Source organism: Bombus flavifrons, chromosome 4, assembly GCF_040668555.2.
Source record: "Bombus flavifrons isolate JBK064 chromosome 4, iyBomFlav1_principal, whole genome shotgun sequence".
NCBI classification, from domain to species: Eukaryota; Metazoa; Arthropoda; class Insecta; order Hymenoptera; family Apidae; genus Bombus; species Bombus flavifrons.
Genome location: NC_138445.1, coordinates 15,969,931 through 15,994,344, shown reverse-complemented (window position 1 = coordinate 15,994,344; position 24,414 = coordinate 15,969,931). Strand labels below are relative to the sequence as shown.

General features: G+C 36.8%; 1 protein-coding gene across 1 annotated transcript in view; it reads right to left on the bottom strand.

Annotated features, from left to right (window-relative positions):
- LOC138179449 (GTP-binding protein RAD) overlaps positions 1–24,414 on the bottom strand; it is an 83,205-nt gene that overhangs the window by 39,459 nt on the left and 19,332 nt on the right. Inside the window, exon 3 of the mRNA XM_069112258.1 lies at positions 20,331–20,577. Coding sequence (XP_068968359.1) covers positions 20,331–20,577 — 247 coding nt within the window. The remainder of the gene's footprint in view (positions 1–20,330; positions 20,578–24,414) is intronic.

The window sequence follows — 24,414 nt, the reverse complement described above, 5'->3', positions numbered from 1 at the left end:
AGACTAAAGTATTGGGGATGTTCCCAAAAATTCCAAAAGGAAGGCCCCGATGTCCTTTCATCTCCGACGTATACAATTATGTTATTATATTTCACGTTATTATATCTCACAGCGTTGGTCATAAGTATCACGACACGTGTCGGTCATATCCAGCAAAATTTGAACGTTTTTGAGGTATAGGTCGTGATAGGTACCGCTGGTGTATAAAGATTTTGTCTTTATCCGTGTTGGAGGATTTTCTTCCAACCTTTTGCCATTTAGAAATCGTGAAAAACAGGACTATGAGTGGCGGGATTCGAGCCTGGGTCCTGGAGCGTTCGTAAGCAATTACGCTAACCACCACGCTACCGCCATCGTAGATAAATCCAAACAACTGAAATGAAAACTGAAAAAATTCTACTGGCTCATTGGCAGACGCTCCAACTTAAACATGCAGAGTAAAATAATGCTACATAAAGCCATATTAAAATCTGTTTGGGCCTATGGGATCCAACTACGGGGAACAGCGAGTAATTTCAACATAGAAATTCCCCAACGATTCCAATCAAAAACTCTAAGATCCTCAATAGATGCACCTTCGTATGCGACCTTGGGAAACCCACAATTAAAGAAGAAATATGCAAATTCGGTAACAGATATAACATAAGAGTTAACAACCTCCAAAACCCACTAGTTACCCAATTACTTGACACGACGGATCAGATCCGCAGACTAAAAAGACAATACCCTTCAGATTGAAGCATTAGATTCAACTAGAATCAAACATACTATAAACTCTTATAATCCAAGTTACAGTACCACGTCAAAATAATTTACTTATTATAATTCTCAATGAGAATTGATTGTAAAAAGTCTACCAAATAAAAAAAAAAAAAAAAGGGCCCTGGGTAGGGTCTTTGTGTAGCAAGCCATGGGACAGAAACCGTTGGAAAGTTTTGCTGTCGAGTGGCGCTACATTTTTAATTGCTTTCATGTTCGAATTATTTCACTAAAAGTCTCAGTTTCCTTGTTTTCTCGTGCATAATAATTGGATACTGTTTCACGGCCAGTCGAATTCGAAGGTTTACGTTATTGGAACCTGGCGGTGTGTCAAAGGGAACACCAAAATGGAACTACCCTCTGACATCGATCAATTATGAGAAACATAACGGCGATCGATCACCGAAGAAAGTATCGTATTACTTCTCCCAGCAACACCAAGATATACGTTCCAATATCTAAAGACGATGGTGATCCGCAATTTGCAATTTCCTAATTCCCTTCTTCCCTTTCCGCTTTAACAGCGTCCCACTTACGTACACGGAAATGAGATTCGTCCTATGTAAATATCCATGTGTGCGTATCTTGGAAGTGAACGCTTACCTTCACACACGTGACTGACATTTGTACCCAGCGAGGCAACGGAAATGCCAAGCGTAACTCGATATTGCAAAGTTCGTTAGCCGTCACTGATATCCGAATGAAATCGATATTAGGCGAAAATCACTCTTGCCACGCGGTTTACATATAATTCCCAGTTTTAACCGTAATAACTGCGGTTCAACCGCATGCTACGTGTCACACCAATGTCGGATATCGAATAACATCGGGGCCACGACGTCGTCAATTGGATGGAACGTTCGATGTTTACCAACAAACTGCGTAGAACCGCAGCAGAGGATAGTTTACCATGCAATATCTTTGTTGCGTGATGGAAAGTCGAATAGGAGATCGAAGTTGCTGATACGGTGCGGCGTAGGATTCCGTAAATTATCTTCTTTGGTGGAAGAACAGAGCTACTCTACCGAGTTCTAAATGAAATGTTATTCCTTGTAAAATGTATGTGGTTTGTTGAAAATTTGTTGATTTCATGGGTCGTCGTGCGTGAAGCGAAATATATACTTGGAAAAGGACCAGAGAATTAGAGAATGTAATGTAACGTAAAACCGGAGATTTGTGAAAAACCCGAAAGAGCAGGATTAGTAATAATAAATAAACGAGTAAATATAGCAGAGAAAGATAGATGCGTTGGTTTACAGCAAGTCGATGATACTTGTAGTTAATGGGGTGTCCTGAATTGTAATATTCCAAAACAGCGTGTTTTTGTGATTTTTTTTTTAGAAGGGAAAGAAAGAAATAAAGTTATTGAATTTTGAGGTGTGGTTTTATATATATTTAACCAATTTCAAAAAGATTTTTTTTAAAGTAAAAAAAAAAAAATTATAACAAATGAGCTGCAGCTTTAGATCGGCGTAAAAGATCCACCTCGTAATTCTTGACCGAAACAAAGAACCAAAAAAGGATTAAATTATTATATATTTTCTTCTCGATGAACTTAAAAATTTTGGCGTGTTTAAAGAAAAAACGTGTTTTATAAAAAGAAAAAATGAACTTTAAGGTGCTATGACAATTATTCAAATAAACTTTTTGACGAGCTTTTTTAGCTCATCGAGAAGAAAAATATATAATAATTTAATCGTTTTTTGGATTTCTAAACAAAATCACAAAAAGGCGCTGTTTTAGAACGTTCTAATTCAGGACACCCCCTTAAATCCCGAAGCTATTAATATGCAAAGTTATCGTAAGACCCGTGTGGACGTAAAGCATCGGACCACGGAGAACAGTAGCTGATAGCCGCATTAAAAAAATAGAACGAATGCAGTGGATAATACTTGGCACGATTGTAAATGGCCTGTGGTACGCTCGTAACGATGACCTCGGGAAAGACCTACGTGTTAGAACAGACGAAGAAGAAATAGAACGCTTTGCAAACAAATATAAAGCTCGGCTAGAAAATCATCCAAATAGCCCAGCTCGCAGCCTGTACACATTACCTCGAAGATTGCAGAAAGCACATCCGGATGACCTGACCACCACACAATATCTTAATATTGCTGGTAATAGACCCAGATACTGTCCGATGTGGCACAGTATCTACTCGCTGATCGATCAAAACGATACAGCAATTTACCGAATGTTCGAATAAATTGTGAATTTATCACGAGGCGTTAACGAACAAACAAACAAACAAAAACAAACAAACAAACAAAAAATTGATAGTAATAGCAGTTATGAAAATATTCGACCATTTACCGAAGTAAATTTATATCCAAATTATTTTTTATTTTATTATTTTCCACCATCCATGCGTCACTCATTGTAATTGACATTTAACTTTATTTAAAAAATGCAATTTTTCGCAATCTCGCGAAAATCCTGGTGCCCGTGAACAGGTGAAACGATTCGTAAAACCTAGACTGCGCAGTTTTATGCGTTTTATGAGCAAAGTGCAAGACCGCGCGAAACGTATTTAATACGAAAAAATATATATGAAACGTTCCAAGTATTATATCGCTGGTTGCTAGGATATTTGAAAATTGGATAAAATAATTTTCTGTCGATGCTTCTATTTTTTAAAATTATACCCCTGAAAGTACGAATTCGCATAAAAATCGGCAATATTTTCCGCCAAGAACAATTTCTCTCGGAATCCAACGAATTTCTCGACCATAAAATCTGTTCTATTCGCAGCAAGCGACGCGCAGTCGAACGTGGATATTTTGGGCTCCATAGTCACCGCAGTAAAGGGTCTCCTGATCGGTTATCAAGGTGGCTACAACACGGAAACGAACAAAATGACGAAGAACGACCTGGGATTGGCCTTCAGCTACCAGGACGTTGGTTTCCACTTCCGATGCACCTCGATACCGTACGAGTACGGACTTTCCCTCTTGTACAAAGGTTACAAATTTTCATTCTATTCTATGATGACCGTAGACTGCAAATTTTCTGCATTTCTCTTATTTAACAAAACCCACTGCAATGAAATATCTAAATTCTTTAATTACATACTTGACACATAATTTGACCCTTAAAATTTGAAAAATTTTTTCCTGTATTTTTATATCTCTGTATCGTTTCTTTGTTATTGTCGGTAGAAAAATGTGAAAGCGAAGAAGGCTGATGTTTAAACACAAATTTTTGCAAACGTTTATAACCGGGCTGTGGATGTCTGTGTAGTTCCATATTTTTCCATGAATATAAGCGAAGAAGCAGAATTTATAACGAATACTCTTTCCAAAAGATATACATATTGCATCTTTTCGCATCTCGTGTATATATTTTCACATGCAAGTTTCTTCTAAATGCATAAATATTCGCAGTCTATTATTTATAAGCTTTTTTCAGTTTTTTTTTTTTTTTTAGTTTTTAAAGTATATATAAATATAGCGTAGCTGCTGGTTCGATCTATTTTTGATTAAAATTTTTTAACAAGTTTCTTCTTTGCCCGTGACAAGAGCAAAACCAATTTGCTTTTTTCTTTGTTTAAGCAGTATATTATTAATCTTTTATATTTAACGTTGCGAAAGAAACGCGAATGAACGTAACAGATACCGTTGGTTAATGTAAATGTAATGGTAATATAATTTCGTTGGCAATTTAGAGCGTAAAATTAGTATGGATCTGGTTTAACACGCGAATGCACATTCAACTGATGTAATTAACAGAATTAATTCAACGTGTATAATCGGTTCAGTTTTCCCTTGATTAATATCGATGCGGTAGTTAATTGACGCATCGAGTGCGATTTTCCTTTAAAAAATTAAAGAAGAAATACTTGGGATTTATTTTCTAGTAACTTAAATCTTTTTTACAGACAATTTAAATGAAATATAAGTATCTATAAATTATTATTAACGAAACATAAATATCATTAATAATATTTCATATTTATCATAATATTAATTAATATTCGAAAAATATTTATCGCCACGGTGTACCGAAGATAATTGTGAATCGATTACTCTCACGTATAATATTTTTAACGATCAACCAAATCTATTTTATTATTCATATTATTTGCTTTTAATTTATTCAACAAAATTTAAGTTGCCGTTAAATTCAATTTTAACTTTACTCTATTTTCCGTGTTACAATTCCCTTCGTTAGATAGCCACGAAATTTTCCCCATTCACATTATCAAAATTTAAATTATTCATCAGCCAAAAATTGAAATTAATCGTACAAAAGCTGGAACACATTGGATCGTACGAAACACACAGTTGTCTCCCGAATACATTTTTTTCTTTTCCAAAAATTAATAATATTCGAGCAGACAAACATTTCCAAGCTCCTAAGGTTCGTTCTAACCAATCGATGTTTATCCTCGTTCTCCAAAAAGCAGCAAAATGGCTGCAAATTCAAAAATTCGTTCCTCTGACGACAGTGACATTTCTCGTAAAGCAAATGGTTCCGTTAATTCATCGTGGTTTCCGGTTGACCGATGAGCGAACGACGCTTGCGTTAAAATGTTGCGAATATCGTGCAAGCACTCGCAAAGGAACTTGTGGTCGGAGGAAATTGAACAAGGGGTTGCAGTTCCATTTCACTTGGATTATTCTCGAGAGAAAGCGAGCATCGCGAGGTATCATACTCGATAGCAGGTCATTTTTAATTACTTTTATGCCCCGAGGTTGTCCTTTACCGTAATCGAAAAGTGCTCATAGAAAACACTGTAAGTACGAAAATGGAAAAACTTTGATCTTTCAACGTAAAACGTTCCACGTACTAACGAGAATGCAAGAGTATAGAATTTAAGTGCAATCTCCCTTTCTAAATAATTATTCATAGATAGCGGATTTTTCAATTCAATTCACATTTTTCAGAATATATTAGGTTGTCCGAAAAGTGTCTTTCTTTTACAGATACGTCTTTTGCAACGCTGCATCTTTATACAAACGTGAAACCTAATCTATCGAGCGTTGTGATCTTTATCTTGATAGAAGAAAATAGATCGTACGTAATTCGATAAAATAACATAAAACGAAAAATATCGTGCATCCATTATTTTCTTATAAAACGAAAGAAACTTTTAATAGCCGGACAAGTGAAATCTCGCTACGAATTCATTTTACCTATCAAGTATCATAGAAAGCGCTATACTTTGGATATTTCATGTATCTTTTCAATGTTATGCACATTTTGTCAAATTCTGCGCTTTTGAGTTTCTCAAACAAACGCAGAAAAATCCGCGGTCCTGTTGTTAGCAATTACGAAAGACAGCGTCGCAGCGTCCCCTCCATAGACAAAAATATAGCAGCCAAGATATTAGTCGTCTGTTTAGTTAAGTTTAAATATTAGTTTAGATATTAATTAAAAGATATTAGTTGATCGTTTCTTGGCGATCGCCTCTGTCGTCTATCTAAACGTGTTGAGAATTGTGGATCTTAATCGCCGAAATAAAAGTAAAGGAACACCAAGGTTACACTTAGAATTCGTATTAAAATAGTTTTAGATTTATTTGATAAACGATTTCCAGGATCTTCGTCGATATACATTTGCACGCGTCTCAGCATTTCCTTTGTCTCACCATCTTCCACACTGCCAATGGAACAGTTGCATTCGTCTGGTTTTTGAGACGCTGTGCACACACATGCTTGCATACACTCATATTCACATACGTGTGTCACTACTACGCGGCTAATCTAGTCTAGCACACAAAATTATACATATCTGAATAAAACGAACGAAACATTCAATTTTGGGACAATTGATTGTAGGACAATAATTGAAGGACAAAAGCGATCTTTTTTTCGATAAAAAGTGGTACTTGCAAAGTGTTCGTCTTGAAATGTCCTGGCTACAATTTTTATCAAATTTCATTAATTTCGTCGTTTTCGAGGAAACGTTCCAAGAGGAAAATAAGTTCAATGAAAATTGACTTTTCTACCGAAAGAACAGTCGATCCTTTCGACGTGGACGACCATATTCCACTTACGAATCAATGGAAGCTGTTGAGTGCTGATGAGAAATTTTTTAAAATAAACATCAGTTTTCTCTTTTTTTCTCGCAAAGTGGATAATCGAAAATCCTCGTTGGACGAATGTGCACAAACGTGGACAAATCGCGGACAATCATATCCCACTCACAAAATCGATGAAAAATATTCACAGCTGAATGCTGATGTCAAATTTTTCAATTCCATCGTACCTTTTTTTATTTTCTCAAAATGGACCAACTAATGCTGTCTATTTTTTTTTTTTTTTTTTTTTTATAAAAAATTGCGCTTGGAGACGTCAACTTGGCAGAGCCGTGATCCCGTCTATCGTAAATGTTCCCCGCTCCGAAAATACACATAAGTTCGCCATGGAAATTCAAGATCGTGCGTCGCACACGAAAATGGTCCGTTCGTTGTGACGAACAATCGTCCATCGGAAATGGTACAATGCGTCACGTTGGCAAACATCGTCAGTTTTCGTATCGGTTGGTGTTACCGCAATATTGTCGTAGTATTGTTGTGTTGTATAGGATTGTGTTACCAGATTGAGGTAGGTTCGGGGTTAGATTTCGGCCGTGTCGTGAGACGTTCGCCTATGCTCGTAGGCGTAGGCTAGAATGTGCTCCACGCACATTCTAATTTATGTTAGGTTGTCCGAAATGTTTCTTTCGTTTTATAAGGAGATAATAGACGCACAATGTTTTTTCTCTTATACTAGTTTATTGAATTATGCGCGAATATAATAATAGAGATAGAAGGAAATGGATCAATAAAATAATATAAAACAGAAATTGTTGTTCATCTATTATCACCTTGTGAAAGGAAAGAAACTTTACGGACAACCTGATATTTTCCCAATGAGACGTTTGCGATAGCCGTGATCACTCTTGTTGGACTCTTCCATTTAGAAGTTTTATCATGTGGTGAACCATACTCGGAAGTGATAGTTGGCCTAAATGCTACACGCTGCAGCTTAATTCTTACTTGGTCTGATAGAGTCCGCTAAGCGGTTAAAAGTTGCAAATAAAAGATTAACAAGGGAAGAGGGGAATTCCCAAGCCGCAAATTCCAAAAATTATGATACTTTGGGGATGTGTAAGGGATATATATAGACCATGGAATTTCGTTTTGCTGGCCAAACGACTTTATGGGGGTGAAACCGAGCCCCGAAAATCCGGCTAGTTTATGATTTTCCGTTGTAATTCGCGAACTCCGGGAGATAGGAAAAACGTTCTCAGGCAAAAGTTACTTCTTTCAATTAGGACTATCGTTTAAAGTAAAAAAAATTGTTAATTTCGTAGCTAGTTCTAACGCGAAGTCGAGAAATAGCTGAATTTCTAGAGATCGATTTCACCCACATACAATGAATTTAGGCAGAAGGAAAAATTGCGTAATATTATCACTATATATCGTCTACGTATCCCGAAAGTTTCATAATTTCTGGAATTTCCGAGCTGGGCATCTTCCTTTGTAAATGATACAGGCTCGATCGGATTTCATTTTCTTTGCAACGTAGCTCGTAGGTATTTTAATTATACGATATGTTCTTTCAAATGTACTTTCTTTTTATAGTGAATTGCATTTTTCTTTACAAACTAGAACACATACATATATATATACAGCAGCTAAAAAGTAAGCGATCATTATATTTGCCAACCGTTTGAAAATACCTAAGTGGAACGAACAACATGTGGTCAGAAAGTTTCATCATCCTTTTTATTTATTTTCCAATGGATTCATACTCGTGAACTTTTTAACCAACTCTCACGATAAAATGGTAAGTTTACGCTTTCCCGTATAAACTCTCCCCTGAGGACCGAACGGTTTATTGAAATTTATTAAACGTTAAAGGTGGGATTCTGGATATGTTTTTGCTGTTAAATGAGAATCCTCCCTCGGTGGAAATTTTGAAACTTCTTGTCGATTATCTGTTGCGTGGCCGGTAAATTTCGACCTACGTCGCAAGTTCTCGAAAGCTTCTGCACCGAGTAGACAATCCACGAGACACGGTGTTCGGGTTGATAGCTTTGCAATGGCTCTGGTGGCCTCTATTGACCAAGGATTACCGAGTTTAATCGCTAAATATTGAAATTTATACCGTGTTCCACTGGACTAAGATGGAACAATAACATTAGCTTCCTTGTTTGCTATCGTTTGCTAGAAATTTCGAGGAAAAAGGGAAAATTCGATCTCTCTCGATTACTTTCTAATCCATGCTGTTGTAATGGAATAGTATTATTCCATCTTATGGTAAACACCAAGGCGATCGACTTATCCTTAAGGCGAAATTTTCCGGAAAATAGTCACAGACTTTAGCTTTCTCGTTTCTCAAGCTCTTGACGACGGTTCGTGGGATTTGCCGCATTCTCAAACGTCGCTATATCATCGCTAGATCGTAGAAAATTAGATCCATAAGGAATACGATCGTTTCTTGTGTCAAGTTGACACGAAATTATAACAGTCCGATCGAGAATAAAAATCGAGCAAAGGCACGATTACTTGTAACTGTTTCGTTTTTCTTTCTTTTTCACCTCTAACTTATTCGGCGGTTTAATTTCGAAAATAGGAAACAGGGCAATGTTTCCCTAGGCAATTTTTCCTTCGAAATTTGAACAAACAATAGCAGGGACAGCAACAACGTAATTCGTATTCAATGTTTGCTAAAACTGTACGCTCCTCGATATGAAAATACAGGAGAGGAAAGCACAACACGAATTCTGGGAAAATTCTCATGCGACGGAATTTCCATCAAAATGTTAAACAATCGTATAGAAGAAGTGACGGATTTTAGCGTGATTTCGAAACGATATAAATATTTCTCATAATCAACGATGAATTATCGTTAGAATTTTCGAGTTTCTAACGTTTCTCGAATCTCCGATAAAATTCTTTCATTCTCTCGGGTACGACATTTTTCCATATACGCGTGAGAAAAGAACTTTTCCATACTTTGTCTCTTTCTATTCTATTAAATAATAACAATAATATAAAAATAAATCCATTACGTAATATCATATTTCGAATGTTAAATTTAAACGATCAATTTTTCTCGTTCACGTTTCACAGCTGTTTTTATTTTTCATATTTTTCGACGCCTCTTTAAATTACGCTATTTCACAGTTTCCAGCTGTAGCGTAAGATGTAAATGGACGACGATGGCCAGCGTCGTTCTGATACCACGCTGTTCATAGTTGCAATGCATATTTTATAATCCGACGTGTTTACGCTTCACACGCCACTAATTTGTAATTACGGATCTATCAGGAAGAAAATAAACGATCGGACACTGTCTGGAAATAATCCTGAATTAACGACACGGCTATACGTGCTAGCAACGAGACACGAAAGCTCGAGTTTTTCTTCTCCCCTTTTCGTTTCGTTCGTTTCGTTAACGTGACATTTTGCTTTGCCTTGATGGCGAAGAAACTTTGGGACCGATGAATCTGACGGCATAGAAAATTCTTTTTGCTCTTTACACCGTGGATTTCTATCGATTTCCCTGCTTTCACGATTAGCTGTGTGAATACATCAAAGTGCTTCAAATATGAAAAAGCATAGCAAGCACACATGCTTTCGCTATCGATTTTTACGTAACTAGAATCTCTCCCGATGTGTTTAGTCAAACGATCTGCTTGAGAGTTTATCTTACGTAGCGGGTTGCGTAATGAGAAACTGAAGGGAAATATTAAACTGTGTAACAAATTCTCTTCTGCGAAAGAGCATCAAAGCTGGCGTTTCTGATAACTGGAGATAAAGAGCCACGCGAGAAAATTGTATTATCTATTTTTAACTTGCTTCTGCGTTGGCAAATTTATTAATCTGAAAGTCCAGGAATTTACAAATCCATCTAATCTGCTAATTCACTAATCTTCTACTCTGCTGACCCACGAGTCGATTAATTTATAAATCTACGGATTACTAAATTCTCGAATTTCGTTTGCGGATCTGCTGCTCTCTAAATCTTTGCGTTCCTAAATTCTACAAATCTGTGGATCTGAAAATGTCGAAATACCAGAACCTCTAAACTTATAAAGTGTACAGATCTACGAATCTATGGATCTGTAAGTCTACGAATCTGTAGGTCTGTAAATTTCAGAATCTAAATGTAAAAACTTGCAAACCGACAGATCTATACGAATGTTAATAAAAATGTGAAAAAGAAAAAAGAAAGAAAGTATCTTCAGCCGATAGAAATGACGAAATAAACGATGTTTCTGTAATTTTTCAAGTAAACTCGGATTGGGACGCGGCAATCAACGGTATTCTAGCTAGAAGCGGTGGAATCCAGAAATGGACGCTAGGCGCCGCGGCGAAATGTAACATCGACGAAGGATCCACGTTCCGTTGTAAATTCAACACCGATCTTCAGTTGGGTTTGAGCTTGCAGCAGAAACTCGACGAGAACGCCACGTTAAGTTTGTCATTTAACATCGATTGTGCCAATGTGACGAGAGGCGGTCACAAAGTCGGCTTGGCTTTCGAAATCGAAGCGTGAACAACCGATTGTCGACGTTTCGAATTGTCTTTTGTAAGAACGCTTTTTGATGTCTATTTTTTTCTTTCATTTTATTCTTTCCAACTTTTCGAGTCCGCTTGTTTCTCGCCTATGTATTGTGACTGTACGTATTAAACGTCCGATATTGTTATTAAAGTAGCACTTTCACTTAACTGTGTTGCAATTTATTCCAACTTTCAGATACTTTGTTTTATCATTTACAGTCGTGACAACTCGTAGAATTATTAACGTTTACTATTTTCTTTTTTTTTTTTTTTTATTAAAACAACGTGCGCGCATATTTTCGTTTTTACTAGAAACTCGAGTACGCCGAGGCTTTTAGCAAGTTGTTGTTTATGAGACGATCATTTTTTTTTTTTTTTTTTTTTTTTTAGGAGGTATAGTAATTTAAAAATTATTTGAAAATAAGGGTGTAACAGGTATTACGATTTGTGTTATTATTACGCTGTATTTTAATACACAGTGGCTGTAGAAAATAAGTACAAAGAAATGCCAGTATCTAGATACACGTGAAAAGAAGAAGTTTTGAAATTTGGGTAAATACAAACAAAAATAGCAATACTTTCAGCTCTGAAACCGAAGGAGAGAAGAGAAGATTACGGTGAAATTGGGGATGAATGACCCTTTTGCTTCGAAGCGTTTATGACTACTATTAGAAAGAGGATTTACGATTAGATAACTCGAGGTACAAACAGAGTATAATGCAAAAATTGATTTAGCAGTAGAAAAAAAATACAAGACGTAAAATCCATAAATAATTTAGGAAATTTTACATATTTTTACATATTTTACAATTTTTACATATTTTTTATATAATTTACATATTATTTTTACATATTTTTACATATAATTTACATTGTATCGTATTCTCTGTAATTGGCCTTGTATTATTGGTTTCGAAATATATTTATGAAATTATAAATGATAATTATGAAAAGAGGGGCGAGTTCTATTATCTGAAAATTCCCTCTTCGGGAGATTTATATCTCCACATTAACCCGGATACTGCAAGTTACAATGTACTTGACACTAGAACTACCACACCAGTCAAATTGTCCAGTTTTACAATTTTATTTTAAAATTCCTACTTCGCGTTATATTTTTTTCCGCGATGATGTAATGACTTTCGCAACGATAACTAAAAGAATAATATAACGAATTTTATTTTCTTTTTTATGTATTCAAACTGAAAATAATTTCGGGTCGAGGCTACTTATACCAATACCAATGAAAATGACTGGTACTTGTCAAAGTGTAAAAGGGTCCTGCAATCTGTTTATCGAACCCCGATTAACCAGTTTCCTCGTTTTGTACAACCTCCCACGCGTTTCTCAAACTTTTACCGCGTATCATTCGATACGATGATATCGGTTATCAGGAAAATTCCGGATCGATCGCTAGATCGCTAGATGCTAACAGTAGAAATGCCACAGTAGTCTAAATGACTGGTTCTACGATTTTATAAATGTGTCAACCCTCGTTTAGGTATCATAGTCCCAGATGGATTAATAACGTCGAGGTTGAGGTTGACTGATTGAAGAACGAGTGGATGAATTTGTAATAGAAAGGTATATTGAAATAATTAAAGGTATAAGTATAAGTATAATGTATAAGTTTATGCTGATTCAGATCCTTACTCTCTTAGTGTTACTAGACGGTGGAATGATAGGGAGCACGTTCGTATATTTATAGCGAAAGGGCATTACCAAAAAAGTTATGCTTATAACTTGGGCTAGAGGCTACAGGCAACATAAATAGAAATCTGTTTATTAGTTCCTTTGTTCCTAGACCTTGCAACCCAAAACATAATGTATACTCGATACAATAATATGCACCGCTCCTTATTTAGAATATTTCTGCGTAGTAGCAGTCTCTAGGTCACAGATATACACAAATAAAGATGTAGAGTTTTTCTCCGAGTAGTTACTTCAACAAATAATACCAAAAGTGTGCTACATAACATGGAATTCCTTCTATAAGAAAGTAATAAATCAATAAATATAAAAACATTCTATTATTATGTATTTTTTAAAGACCAGTCGTTTTCACTGGTTTTGGTAGAAATAGCTTCGTGTTAACTATCGGCAGTCCTAGTGTTAAGACTCCCTTATGTCCCTATCCAATTCCACGAAATGCACAACAGAATTTAGGTATTAACGTCTCGAACTTCAAAAACGTTACGACCCTCGGAAATGGTGTGCGTGAACTTCAATAACATTCCGAACTTCCCCAACAACCTAACGTGTATTGGATTAATATAGGAGAGTGGATCGATAAGTAAGTTATAGCTTGCCGATAACTTTCATTCGGAAAAAAGATATACAGTTACCGTTGCTGCTGATACGTACGAAACATTGTTTTGCCTGGTAAAACGAATACAGCATTGTTCTATATCGTGAACACCTATCATGTTTCAGTTCGTCTACATCGATTAACAATACTATATCAACCACTGTATCATCAATGTATATTATCATTCGTTAGATGTTTAAGAACGTAACTTGAATCGCGCAAAGTATGGTAAACTCGGGTTTCGTGTAACTTGTGATATAATTTCGTTTATGTCGAGTTAACGCTGTCTCTTATTACGCTAGTCTTGCTTAGAGGAGATATATATCTACTATGCGTACAGTTTGAGTCACAAAACGCAGAGCGTGATGCACAGACCGTTGAAAAGAAGTGAACGATGATTACAACTTCCGATGCTGGACGTCGAGATAGCGAAGGAAATCTACGATACGAAGGAAATCTCAAGAAAAGTCGTTCGACGTTTGTTTCTCGAATTTATAATTCCGATAAGAACACCGATCTACAGTATGTTTATCCGCGAACAGTTGGATATCTCGAAAATTATAGAAAATACGAAAAAAAGAAAAATGTTTCGGACGAAAGCTGATGTTTACGAGCTGATATTTGTACGATCTCGAGGCAAGCCTCGTTTTAATTTTTTAAACGCATCTCTTTTATTTATTTTTTATTACACATTCTCGTGACTGACGTCAGAACATTTCCAAAATACTGCGTACGTACGTATGTATTTTCTACAGGACAATTTCGAGAGATGAAACGACAGAGTTACTGTGTCAACGGCGTTAGCATTACTCGATGTACACAGCGTGGAGAAGAGGCGATTTTACGCGTGTAATGTAACGCGTTGCAACGTGTGCAGAATAATCCAGTATGACGATCCACAAATGAGTGGGATTCGCGTAAATGCGATTCTTGATCCTGCGGGTGTCCCTCCGACATTTTTCGACCATTGTCGTTGCTATCGTTTCGCGCGCGTCTATAATTCCAGTGTGCAATTTGTTTGCGCTGTACATCGGATATAATATTAATGCCGTGGCATGGCTTTATCGTCTCGTATCTCGATATTATCTTGTGCAAAATGTTCTGACGTCAGCTGCAAGACAAACGACACAAAGAATAAGAGAGATCCATTTAAAAAACTTAAACGTAATGTCCACAGGGCATTTCAGAGCCACTTCGAGATCGTATAAATAAGAGCACGATAGGGGCTCTTTCATGGCTTTCGTTTGAATCATTTCTTCGTGTGTTTTATATTAGGTTGTCAGAAAAGTGTCTTTCTTTTACAGACACGTCTTTTACAACGACGCATTTTATACAAACATGAATCCTAATCTGTCGAACGTTGTGATCTTTATTTTGATAGAAGAAAATGGATCATACGTAATTCGATGAAATAATATAAAACGAAAAATGTTGTGCAACCATTATTTCCTTATAAAACGAAAGAAACTTTTCGGACGACCTAATTGTTTCTCAGATATCCTAACTGTTCGCAGATAAACGTACGGCAATGAAAAAATACCAGGTTCTCAAATATTAAAACGGGTTTAAAAACTTGAACGTGAGGATCGCTGGGCATTTGAGGACCACTTGGAGATCGTATAAATAACAGCACGATACACGTCCCTTCATACGCTACTATATTCGTTTCAATCATTTTTTCGTATGTTTTATAGTTTTTCAGATATCCTAACGGTTCACAGATAATCAGCGTGACAGTAAAGAAATACGAGGTTCTCGGATATTAAAACGAACTGACGATTTCCACTATGTCTGCTCGAGCAAATAAAATTTAACAATGAGAGAAGAGATCGTTCTACTATTTCAGAGTTCCATTATCCGAACATTTTCGTCCCTCTGTTGGCATCTGACACGGGAGACATATTACAGTCGGATGAATTCGTCACGGTGCGAACTACAACCTACCTACAAAACAAAAACACGCAATTCCGTACAAAAAGAAAACAAAGAAACAAAGTTTCAGCTGAAAATTTCGGAAGCGCATCCACCTAGAGAAGATTTACGACCAATGATTAATAATTGCGCGCTTCAAATGGGACACCGCGTATTTTCAAGATGACAAGTTTTTTTCTTTTTTTTTATTATTTAATTTGTACTTTACAATTTGTCCAGCTGGACATTTGGTAAATTTTTCTAGCTTAATTGCTAAATAACACGTAGATTGCTACCCCCAGCTGGATACCATCTTCGAGTTTGACTATTTTATTTCTTTAGTGATGTCAGTGGGGTGTTTTCTTTTTAGTTTTCTTTGTAGAATTCTTTTTATTATTTAATTTGTATTTTACAATTTATCCAGCTGGACATTTGGTAAATTTTTCTAGCTTAATTGCTAAATAACACGTGGGTAGCTATCCCCAGCTGGATACCATCTTCGAGTTTGACTATTTTATTTCCTTATTGAGGTCAGTGGGGTGTTTTCTTTTTAGTCTCCTTTGTAGAATTTTTTTTTATATTAATTTGTATTTTAGAATTTGTCCAGCTGGACATTTGGTAAATTTTTCTAACCTAATTGCTAAATAACACGTGGATTGCTACCCTCAGCGGGATACCATCTCCGAGTTTGACTATTTTATTTCTTTAGTGATGTCAGTGGGGTGTTTTCTTTTTAGTCTTCTTCGTAGAATTCTTTTTATTATTTAATTTATATTTTACAATTTATCCAGCTGGACATTTGGTAAATTTTTCTAGCTTAATTGCTAAATAACACGTGGATTGCTACCCCCAGCTGGATACCATCTTCGAGTTTGACTATTTTATTTCTTTAGTGATGTCAGTGGGGTGTTTTCTTTTTAGTTTTCTCTGTAGAATTCTTTTTATTATTTAATTTGTATTTTACAATTTATCCAGCTGGACATTTGGTAAATTTTTCTAGCTTAATTGCTAAATAACACGTGGATTGCTACCCCCAGCTGGATACCATCTTCGAGTTTGACTATTTTATTTCTTTAGTGATGTCAGTGGGGTGTTTTCTTTTTAGTTTTCTCTGTAGAATTCTTTTTATTATTTAATTTGTATTTTACAATTTATCCAGCTGGACATTTGGTAAATTTTTCTAGCTTAATTGCTAAATAACACGTGGGTAGCTATCCCCAGCTGGATACCATCATTGAGTTTGACTATTTTATTTCTTTAGTGAGGTCAGTGGGATGTAGGATGACACGTATCTCGTAATCACTGTTCTCAAATTGGTTGCGAATTTTGCTAACATAAAATCACGACGTTTCATTATGACTCCAACGAGATATCCAAATGTTTTACGCGATAGACACATCTGTAATACCTTGGTGTACGTTCTCTATGGTAAACGTTCAAATATTTTCACGAACATATAGAATTTATCGACAACCGTATCACCAGATGTTATCGCAAATCGCAAGATTTAATTTTAGGATCGCATGTGATATGCATTTCACGGAAATGCCATGCATAAAACCAGAGCGAAGAAGAAGAAGATACTCGAAGCGCGCTTATCAAAATTCCATTTGAATACAACGCCGTAGCGTTCTCCTTTCTCGTTAACAGCTATTTCGCGAGATCTTGATCACGCGAAGCGCGCCTCGTTGTTAGCCCGATGCAACGAGCGGAGTATAATAGTCGATGCCAACCCGCGGTTTTACAAACGCCGGCTACGCAACGATTTTTGTTCACGGTGCACGTTCACGTTGCTAAAGTGTATCACGTAGCGGCGTCGTATTTCACTTGGCTGTTGGCAACAGAAGCAGAAATTAATGAAACCTGACCGTTATCGATCTTGTTGCTAACACGTAGTTCCATTGTTTTAACGAGGGAGCATCTTGTCCGCGCTTTTCACCGGCACCGATGAAAATTTGCCAACTTAAAGGGAACCGTTCGATCCCACGGCGTCCATTCTATCAGCAGAATTGCGGATGATTTGTGCCGGATCGCTTGGTTTATGTTTTTATGGCGTTTTACGAGGGACGTTTTATGACAAGGCCGACGGTTATTCGATCCTTAAACGTACAACGTTAACAATCGCTGGTGTATCTACTAGATTTTCTAATAAATCGTTCGCTAAAATTGGCTCGTTTCCATAAGTGTTTTCTTCCAATCAACGATAATAATTTATCAACCTTCGAGACACGATAGTTACAGCTTTAAAATAGCAGCGCAAAAGAGTTTATGATAAATGGAAGATGAAAATAGGGGTGAAAGTTTCTCGTAGAAAGTCGTAACAGGTGGCAGGGAATGGATATTTTATGAGAATTCAAGAAGAGGGAAAGATTGTCGATAAATCTTGAACAGTCTATAACAGAGAAAAATGGATGTTCTGTATATAAAAAGTTTGGATACAAAAACACATGGCCTATTATCATACTTTGCAGGATAGATGGCCATAAGAGAAACGTTGCAGCAAACAAGCTTACGATAAAGCTCATCAATTAACTGTAAATGACGCGAAGAGTCCGGTTTATAGCTTATTAAAATTTAAATTACAAACGATAACGTCTACAGTGATAAGACTTTAATTATCGTGGCGTATTTTCGATCTATTTGACGCATATTTTATACCTACGTATTCCTCCTATACGTTTGCTATACCTTTATGTTTCTTTTTTAATTCAATCATCAGATTGATAAAATTCGCTTTTTATGCGATAAAACCATTTAATCTTCGTTCGTTTGTACTATGCCAGAACATGGATATCGGCTTTCGTCGCTTTCGTCAATGAAAATGCATTACTAACAAAGAAATTTGCACAAATTTCCGTGGTTTTTGTTACGAGTCTGTCGATCGTTTTACCATCCTTTATTCGTTAACAACAGCAGTATCGTTTTACTCGAATGAAAAGTTCAGCGTGTCTCGGAAACAGTACACGTGGCAGGGAAGGTATTAAACTGTCGATATTGCTGCAGCAGAAGCTTTAGCGGGCCTTGTGACACGGCAGATTCGACGATGCTTTGGCAAATTAACGCGAGCCACAGAAACGCAATACGTACGTATACACGTTGGCTACGTGCTAATTAATTAGTGTGTAGAGTATAGCGGAGCCAAGTATAGCACAGCCGTCTACTATTCGAATATTTTGTTAGCCGAACGTTCGGAAAGAGAGCTGCTCTATCCACGAAGCATCTCTTCGTGTATTAAACGCGTTGATCCTAACGTCATTGTAAAGTAACGTGCACCTGTCCGCGAAACAGCGGCCACTCGTTTTCGTCGCTGCGCGTTTCCGTCACGAAAACTGGCGTTAAAGCCGAATTTACGCTCTTTCACTTGGTAACAACACGGCGGATGAACGTCGCTTTCATTCTTGTTTCATGCGCGGATAAGACCAGATGAAAGCAGCGTTCATCCGCCGTGTTCGTGCAAAGCGAAACAGTATAAACTCGGCTTGAGATTGTCAGTAGCGAGGCGAGTACGACGTCGCAGCTGTAAACGAATGTAGCGATGTAGGGTGGAAGCGTCTTGCGCGTCGCTCGACATTTTAGCAGCGAGACAAAATCTCTTACTGACCGCTTCTTAGACTTGTAGCGACACATGAGCTAGAGGACGATTCAAATCATGTTGTTTTGCCTCGGAGTATCAATATCGTTAGAAAACACGTAATGTAATAATAAATAAACTGCGGGCAAAACAATGTCGCTGTTACGTGCAACCCTCGAACACAGACGAATGTGAATTTTCCGACTCTCCCCCGACCAGTATAAATAAACAGACGCGATCGTAAGGATTACGGTATCTAGCAGTTATCGACGAGTATCTACGAGTATCCATCGAGTATCTATCAGCGATCTAATCAGCGAGTATACAGGGTGGTTGGTAACTGGTGGTACAAGCGGAAAGGGGGTGATTCTACGCGAAAAGAGAAGTCGAAAATATAGAATAAAAATTTTTTTTTAATTTTCCCATCGAGACAACGATCTACAGTGAGATCCGTTATAACGAGACGCGATAAAGTGCACGCGTACCGAGCGAAAATTCAAAGTCGATTTTCTCGAAAACAAAGCCTCAAACGAAAAATGTTTATTCTATATTTTCGACTTCTTTTTTCGCGTAGAATCACCCCCTTTCCGCTTGTACCACCAGTTACCAACCACCCTGTATTAGCGATTATACAGTGTCTTAGCGAATCCGTTAGTACGAGCGTCTTAGCGACATTACCTGTATTATTTATTAATTATTTTAAATACACTTGACAGTTTCCACAACGAGCAATCTCGTCTTATAAATCTCACGATCAACCATCCTCTACGTAGTCCTCTACAAACTGTACACTGGCGTGAACGTATCGCCGCGTCTAATGGACTACGCTCACGTTCTTACGAAGCGACGCTTCTTTTCGACCAACGTTAGCATCGTCGTACGCGTTAGAGCATAAACGGCGAATGGAAAAAGGGAATGTAATGGACCCTCTTCGCGTCGACAATTTCTATAGTTAGCCAAAAAGGTAGGGAGCCCTCTGATGTTAAAGCTAATTCACCATCTCTTTGATCTCTGTTTGAACGAATGAAAGTTAATATCAGGAAAGTGATTGTTCTAGTATTGGAAAGTTCCATCAAATAGCTTCCCTGTTAATTGGCATATCGAAGGCTCTATCAACTGTATATTAAGCTCCGTGTAGAGTTTGGTAATATCGTCACGTAACAACAGACGTTTAATACCGCGAAGATGAAATGCGTGGAATTTGATAAGAAAAAAAAAAAAAAGAAAAGAAGAAAAAAAGATCGTTTCATCAGAAAATATGACGATTGTAAGTAACGACTTACTCTGTGTCGTGGAACCGCCGGCATACTGCTGGTCCTTCCGCGATATTGCTTTGGTCCTGGAGCTCGGGATCCTGACGCTGAACCAGCTGTACCAGCTGGGCTAGTTGGACTTGGTCCACCTGGGCTCGTGCCTGGACTCAAGTGAGACGAAGAGGACGCTGTTCCAGGACTTATGGCCGGGGTTCTTGTAGGACTCCTCGGTGAGGGCGATAAATGACCCCAAGGGCCGGTTTCTGCTTGTAGAAACCTATCGTTGGGACGAGGAGAATTTAATGAGAGATTTTAATTGTAGGTTTCGATGGTAAGATAGATGTAAGTTATTGCATTTAGATGATAATGAGAAAGCAGAAGCGATAGAAAAATATCTTCACGCAGCATGATGATGGAAAATAAAGAAAGTTTCTACTCCGTTGATGAAAGAAATACGATAAATAAACAGAGAAGGAAGCAAGTTGTTGCTGCAATACGATTAACAATACAGAGAAATTTACTATCAGTTTATGTAATTTCGACCAATCGCGGGGAGACGCAATCGCGAGGAGAGACGTCAACGGGAGTCGTAAATTCCCGTTACGATTATAATAATCGACACCACGAGTTGATCGATCCCCTGATTTCCGTTAGGATAATAGGGGTGATTAAGTTTATATAACACTGTGATTCACAGAATTATAAAATATATATTTCCAACACTTAAACTACACTGTTGAGTAGATATAAATCGTCGATAACAACTTGTCGTACGAAGATGAGATAGATATGAATAGTGGAGCAAGGCTCTTACAATCGAATTTCGTATGTTGGTAGACGGGAGAGTTAGATGCTAGACTTCGACGTTGTTTTTCTTACTACTTGTCGCCCTTAGGCTAGCGCGGAAGAAAGTTCGGTGTGGGTGTGCCCTTTGCACGAAGAACGCGGATTCGTTATTCACGCTGTTTGTCAGGAAAAGTGGACGATTGGTTGTGACCCATGCTGATACTTGAAGGGATGAGTCGGAAGCCTCCTACCAACGTGGTTCATGAATGATCTTGTACATGGGAAGACCCAGCCTGTTTTAATAGATAGCTATTCGGTTTTTCCTAATGGGTGCGTACCCGCTTTCTCCGTGTTTTTAATTGCGCCTAATAAACCCAAGGACCTCTCTAAAAACCTGATGTGCGTCGCAAATATTTTTAGTCTTAAGAAATCTGCCAGGACAACGGATTGAATGAAGATTCATGTGTACATAATGAAAGAGGAAAGTTATGGTTGGTCCTTAGGTTTATTGAGGGTCGAAATGACGTTACGCAGGCCATCGGCTGCCCGGTCGCGAGAGCGGCAGCGCCGATGTTTTAGGCGACGTAACAGTTTATATGAGATACTGTTATTTTGCTTTATTGGCAACGCTGTCAATTATTCGAGCGCAAATTACCAACTCGCATATGTTTGCGACAACAGTGTTTGCGATCGAATTCCAACGAGGACTACTTTGCTCCATCAGCGATCACATGGTGCCATTTTTCCAGCGGTTTCAAACGCCTAGCGCTGTTGCAGAAAATCGTAAACCTACGGTAACGTGACAGGATATTTTCCCTTAAAGTCGGACTGTACGCAGAAGGTTGTGTGATTCGCTGGTCCTGAATTTTGTCTAAGGATTAAAGAGCTAAATTAAGCGAATTTCTAACTTCGTGTAGCGTATACCGCGCGTACTGTCGAAACCAGTGAAAATCTAACTAGAGTTTCTAACATGTAGAAAGTAACAGCATTGTACGTGCAAATATCTACTTCTTGTGGTCATTGTACGTATCTACGTGTATTTGTATCGTTGAGGATTTTTCACTGCTTAAATATGTTATATGCTAGTTTTAAACTATTTATTTTAAACTACTTGACGTGATATTAAATGGAATTCGATGAAGTTTTCTTTGGTACAGTTATAAATGCTATCTGCGATTTTTATTAGGATTCAATAGCCAAATTTGTATACAATCTACGATGAGAAAATTGGATTTTAGGCTACAATATATTGTACGCCAAATTGGGAAGAATAATATGTAAAAAATTCTTGCAATTCATGTTACATATGAACTTTTCATACAGCCATTAGTATAGTGCTGTAAATTAATGTTTCGCGAAGAAAATCAAAAATTCCTATTTCGGTTATTTTGTATAAACAGGTCAATGTATAATGATATAAAAAGCCGCGAGTAGCTTTAAAGAGTTTCGGATAATTTGAAAGTTTTCAAAGTTGAAAGTAATTAAGAAAGTAATTACACGAGCGATTGCAAAGACGCAGCCGTATAAAAAGTTCAGATTAAAAACAGAACTGAACAGAAGAATATTTAGATGCAGAAACTTAACTGTATGATACTGTGGTGTAAAAAAGGGCCAACTAGTTTCCTCCAAAAAAAAAAGAAAAAAACAAAAATGGAAAATAAATAGAAAAGGTTATTTAAAACATTCTCTTAGATATAAACGTAACATATTTTAATTAAAAAAATCGTCGATATCTATATCGTGTTATTATTATTTCTCACGTAGAAACTACTCATTATTTAAAATTTTATACACAAAAGCAATGAAATTAAATAATAAACAATATTTATCAGATTTTATGTTTACTTCGATTAAATATTAATGGACTTATCGATATTAATATTTTATTGGATGAGTTAATTCCATTTAAATAATTGCTAAACAAATTATGCCAATGAATTATTTGTTAAATTATTAGGCGAAATAATTCATTGAATGATAATTTGAAAATAAAAGAAGCTCAACTGAAACGGTATAGTATGTTATTTTATATATTTACTCTTTTATGCATTCTTTCAATGTATCAAAGAACGCGTTAATGCATAATTAATTTATTTATAACAATCGTTGATTTATAATTTTTAGACTGGAAAAAGAGGGGTAAACGATTACGTATAATACCGTTTTCATAAACAAGATATTGTAAATGAATTAAACAAAACTGCAATTACAGCGAGTTGAATAAAATTCATAATTTCCGAAAGGTTTTGTTACGTTCACAGTGACATCATCAAAAGATTGGCCATTACCAATACGCAAAACCTGTCCATCCCCATTTTAGCCCATTTTCCAACAATGTTTGCTCAACTCCGATCCGGAATTCAAAGCCCTACGCGATAATAATTTTTTAACTAAAACTTATATCGTAAACTTGGTAATTTATTTATGCTCTTTCTAGCAGAAAAGGTAGCTCTTTTAATATGCCGATGAACATTCGTATTAAGCCCTCGGGCACCGAAGAAATTTTTCATGCGAATTTGAATATTTTCCACGAATGTTCTACCGATACATCACACGCGCGAATAAATCAACAGATTTAAAAAGGGCGATTTATTTAAAAACGTAAACAAGATTAATATTTTTCACGAATTTTCTCAAGTAGATGTAAACGTGATTTTTACATAGCGTAAAGAAACGGTCGAGAGCTATTCGTCGTAAACGAGGAGTCAAATTTCACAAAAAGCGAACGAGCGAATATTTCTCTAACGAGCCATCGAGATATCGTCTTTAGAGCAGGTCGTGCAGTTAATACAATTCGTCTTTACAGATCCTGAGTAAGATTGTCAACTTGAACTCTCAGGTTTCAGCCAAACAATGCTAAAAAAAAAAAAAAAAAAAGTAGACAGGAGCAAGGCAAACGTATCGAGATATATTTTTTGTAATTAAATTGCGAGAAGTTTGAAGTCCAGGTTCTCTTCGTTGAAATTACATTCGTAGACTTTCTTTGTGGTTGAATTGTCAAGCGTTTGTTCGGATACGACAAAATCTTTGCGTCGCTCGTTCGAGAATAAAAGTTCTGCCCTAATTCTTATAATGGTATCGAGAAGTTTCAACTGCATTCCGTTTCTTGCTTCTGTTTTAACGAAGTATACAAGAGAAAAAAACCCTCTCAGCTGTAGCATCGCTTAGCGAGGCTATTAGACAAGTAGTGAGGGCAAATGTAGCTAATATCTGCTACGTCGTTATTATTCATATTCACAGCAAAAAGAAATTAGCTTTGCAATTGTAACCAATGAAATTATCAAAAAAAAAAAAAAGAAGTTTCAAAGGATTGGAAAAAAGAGGCAAG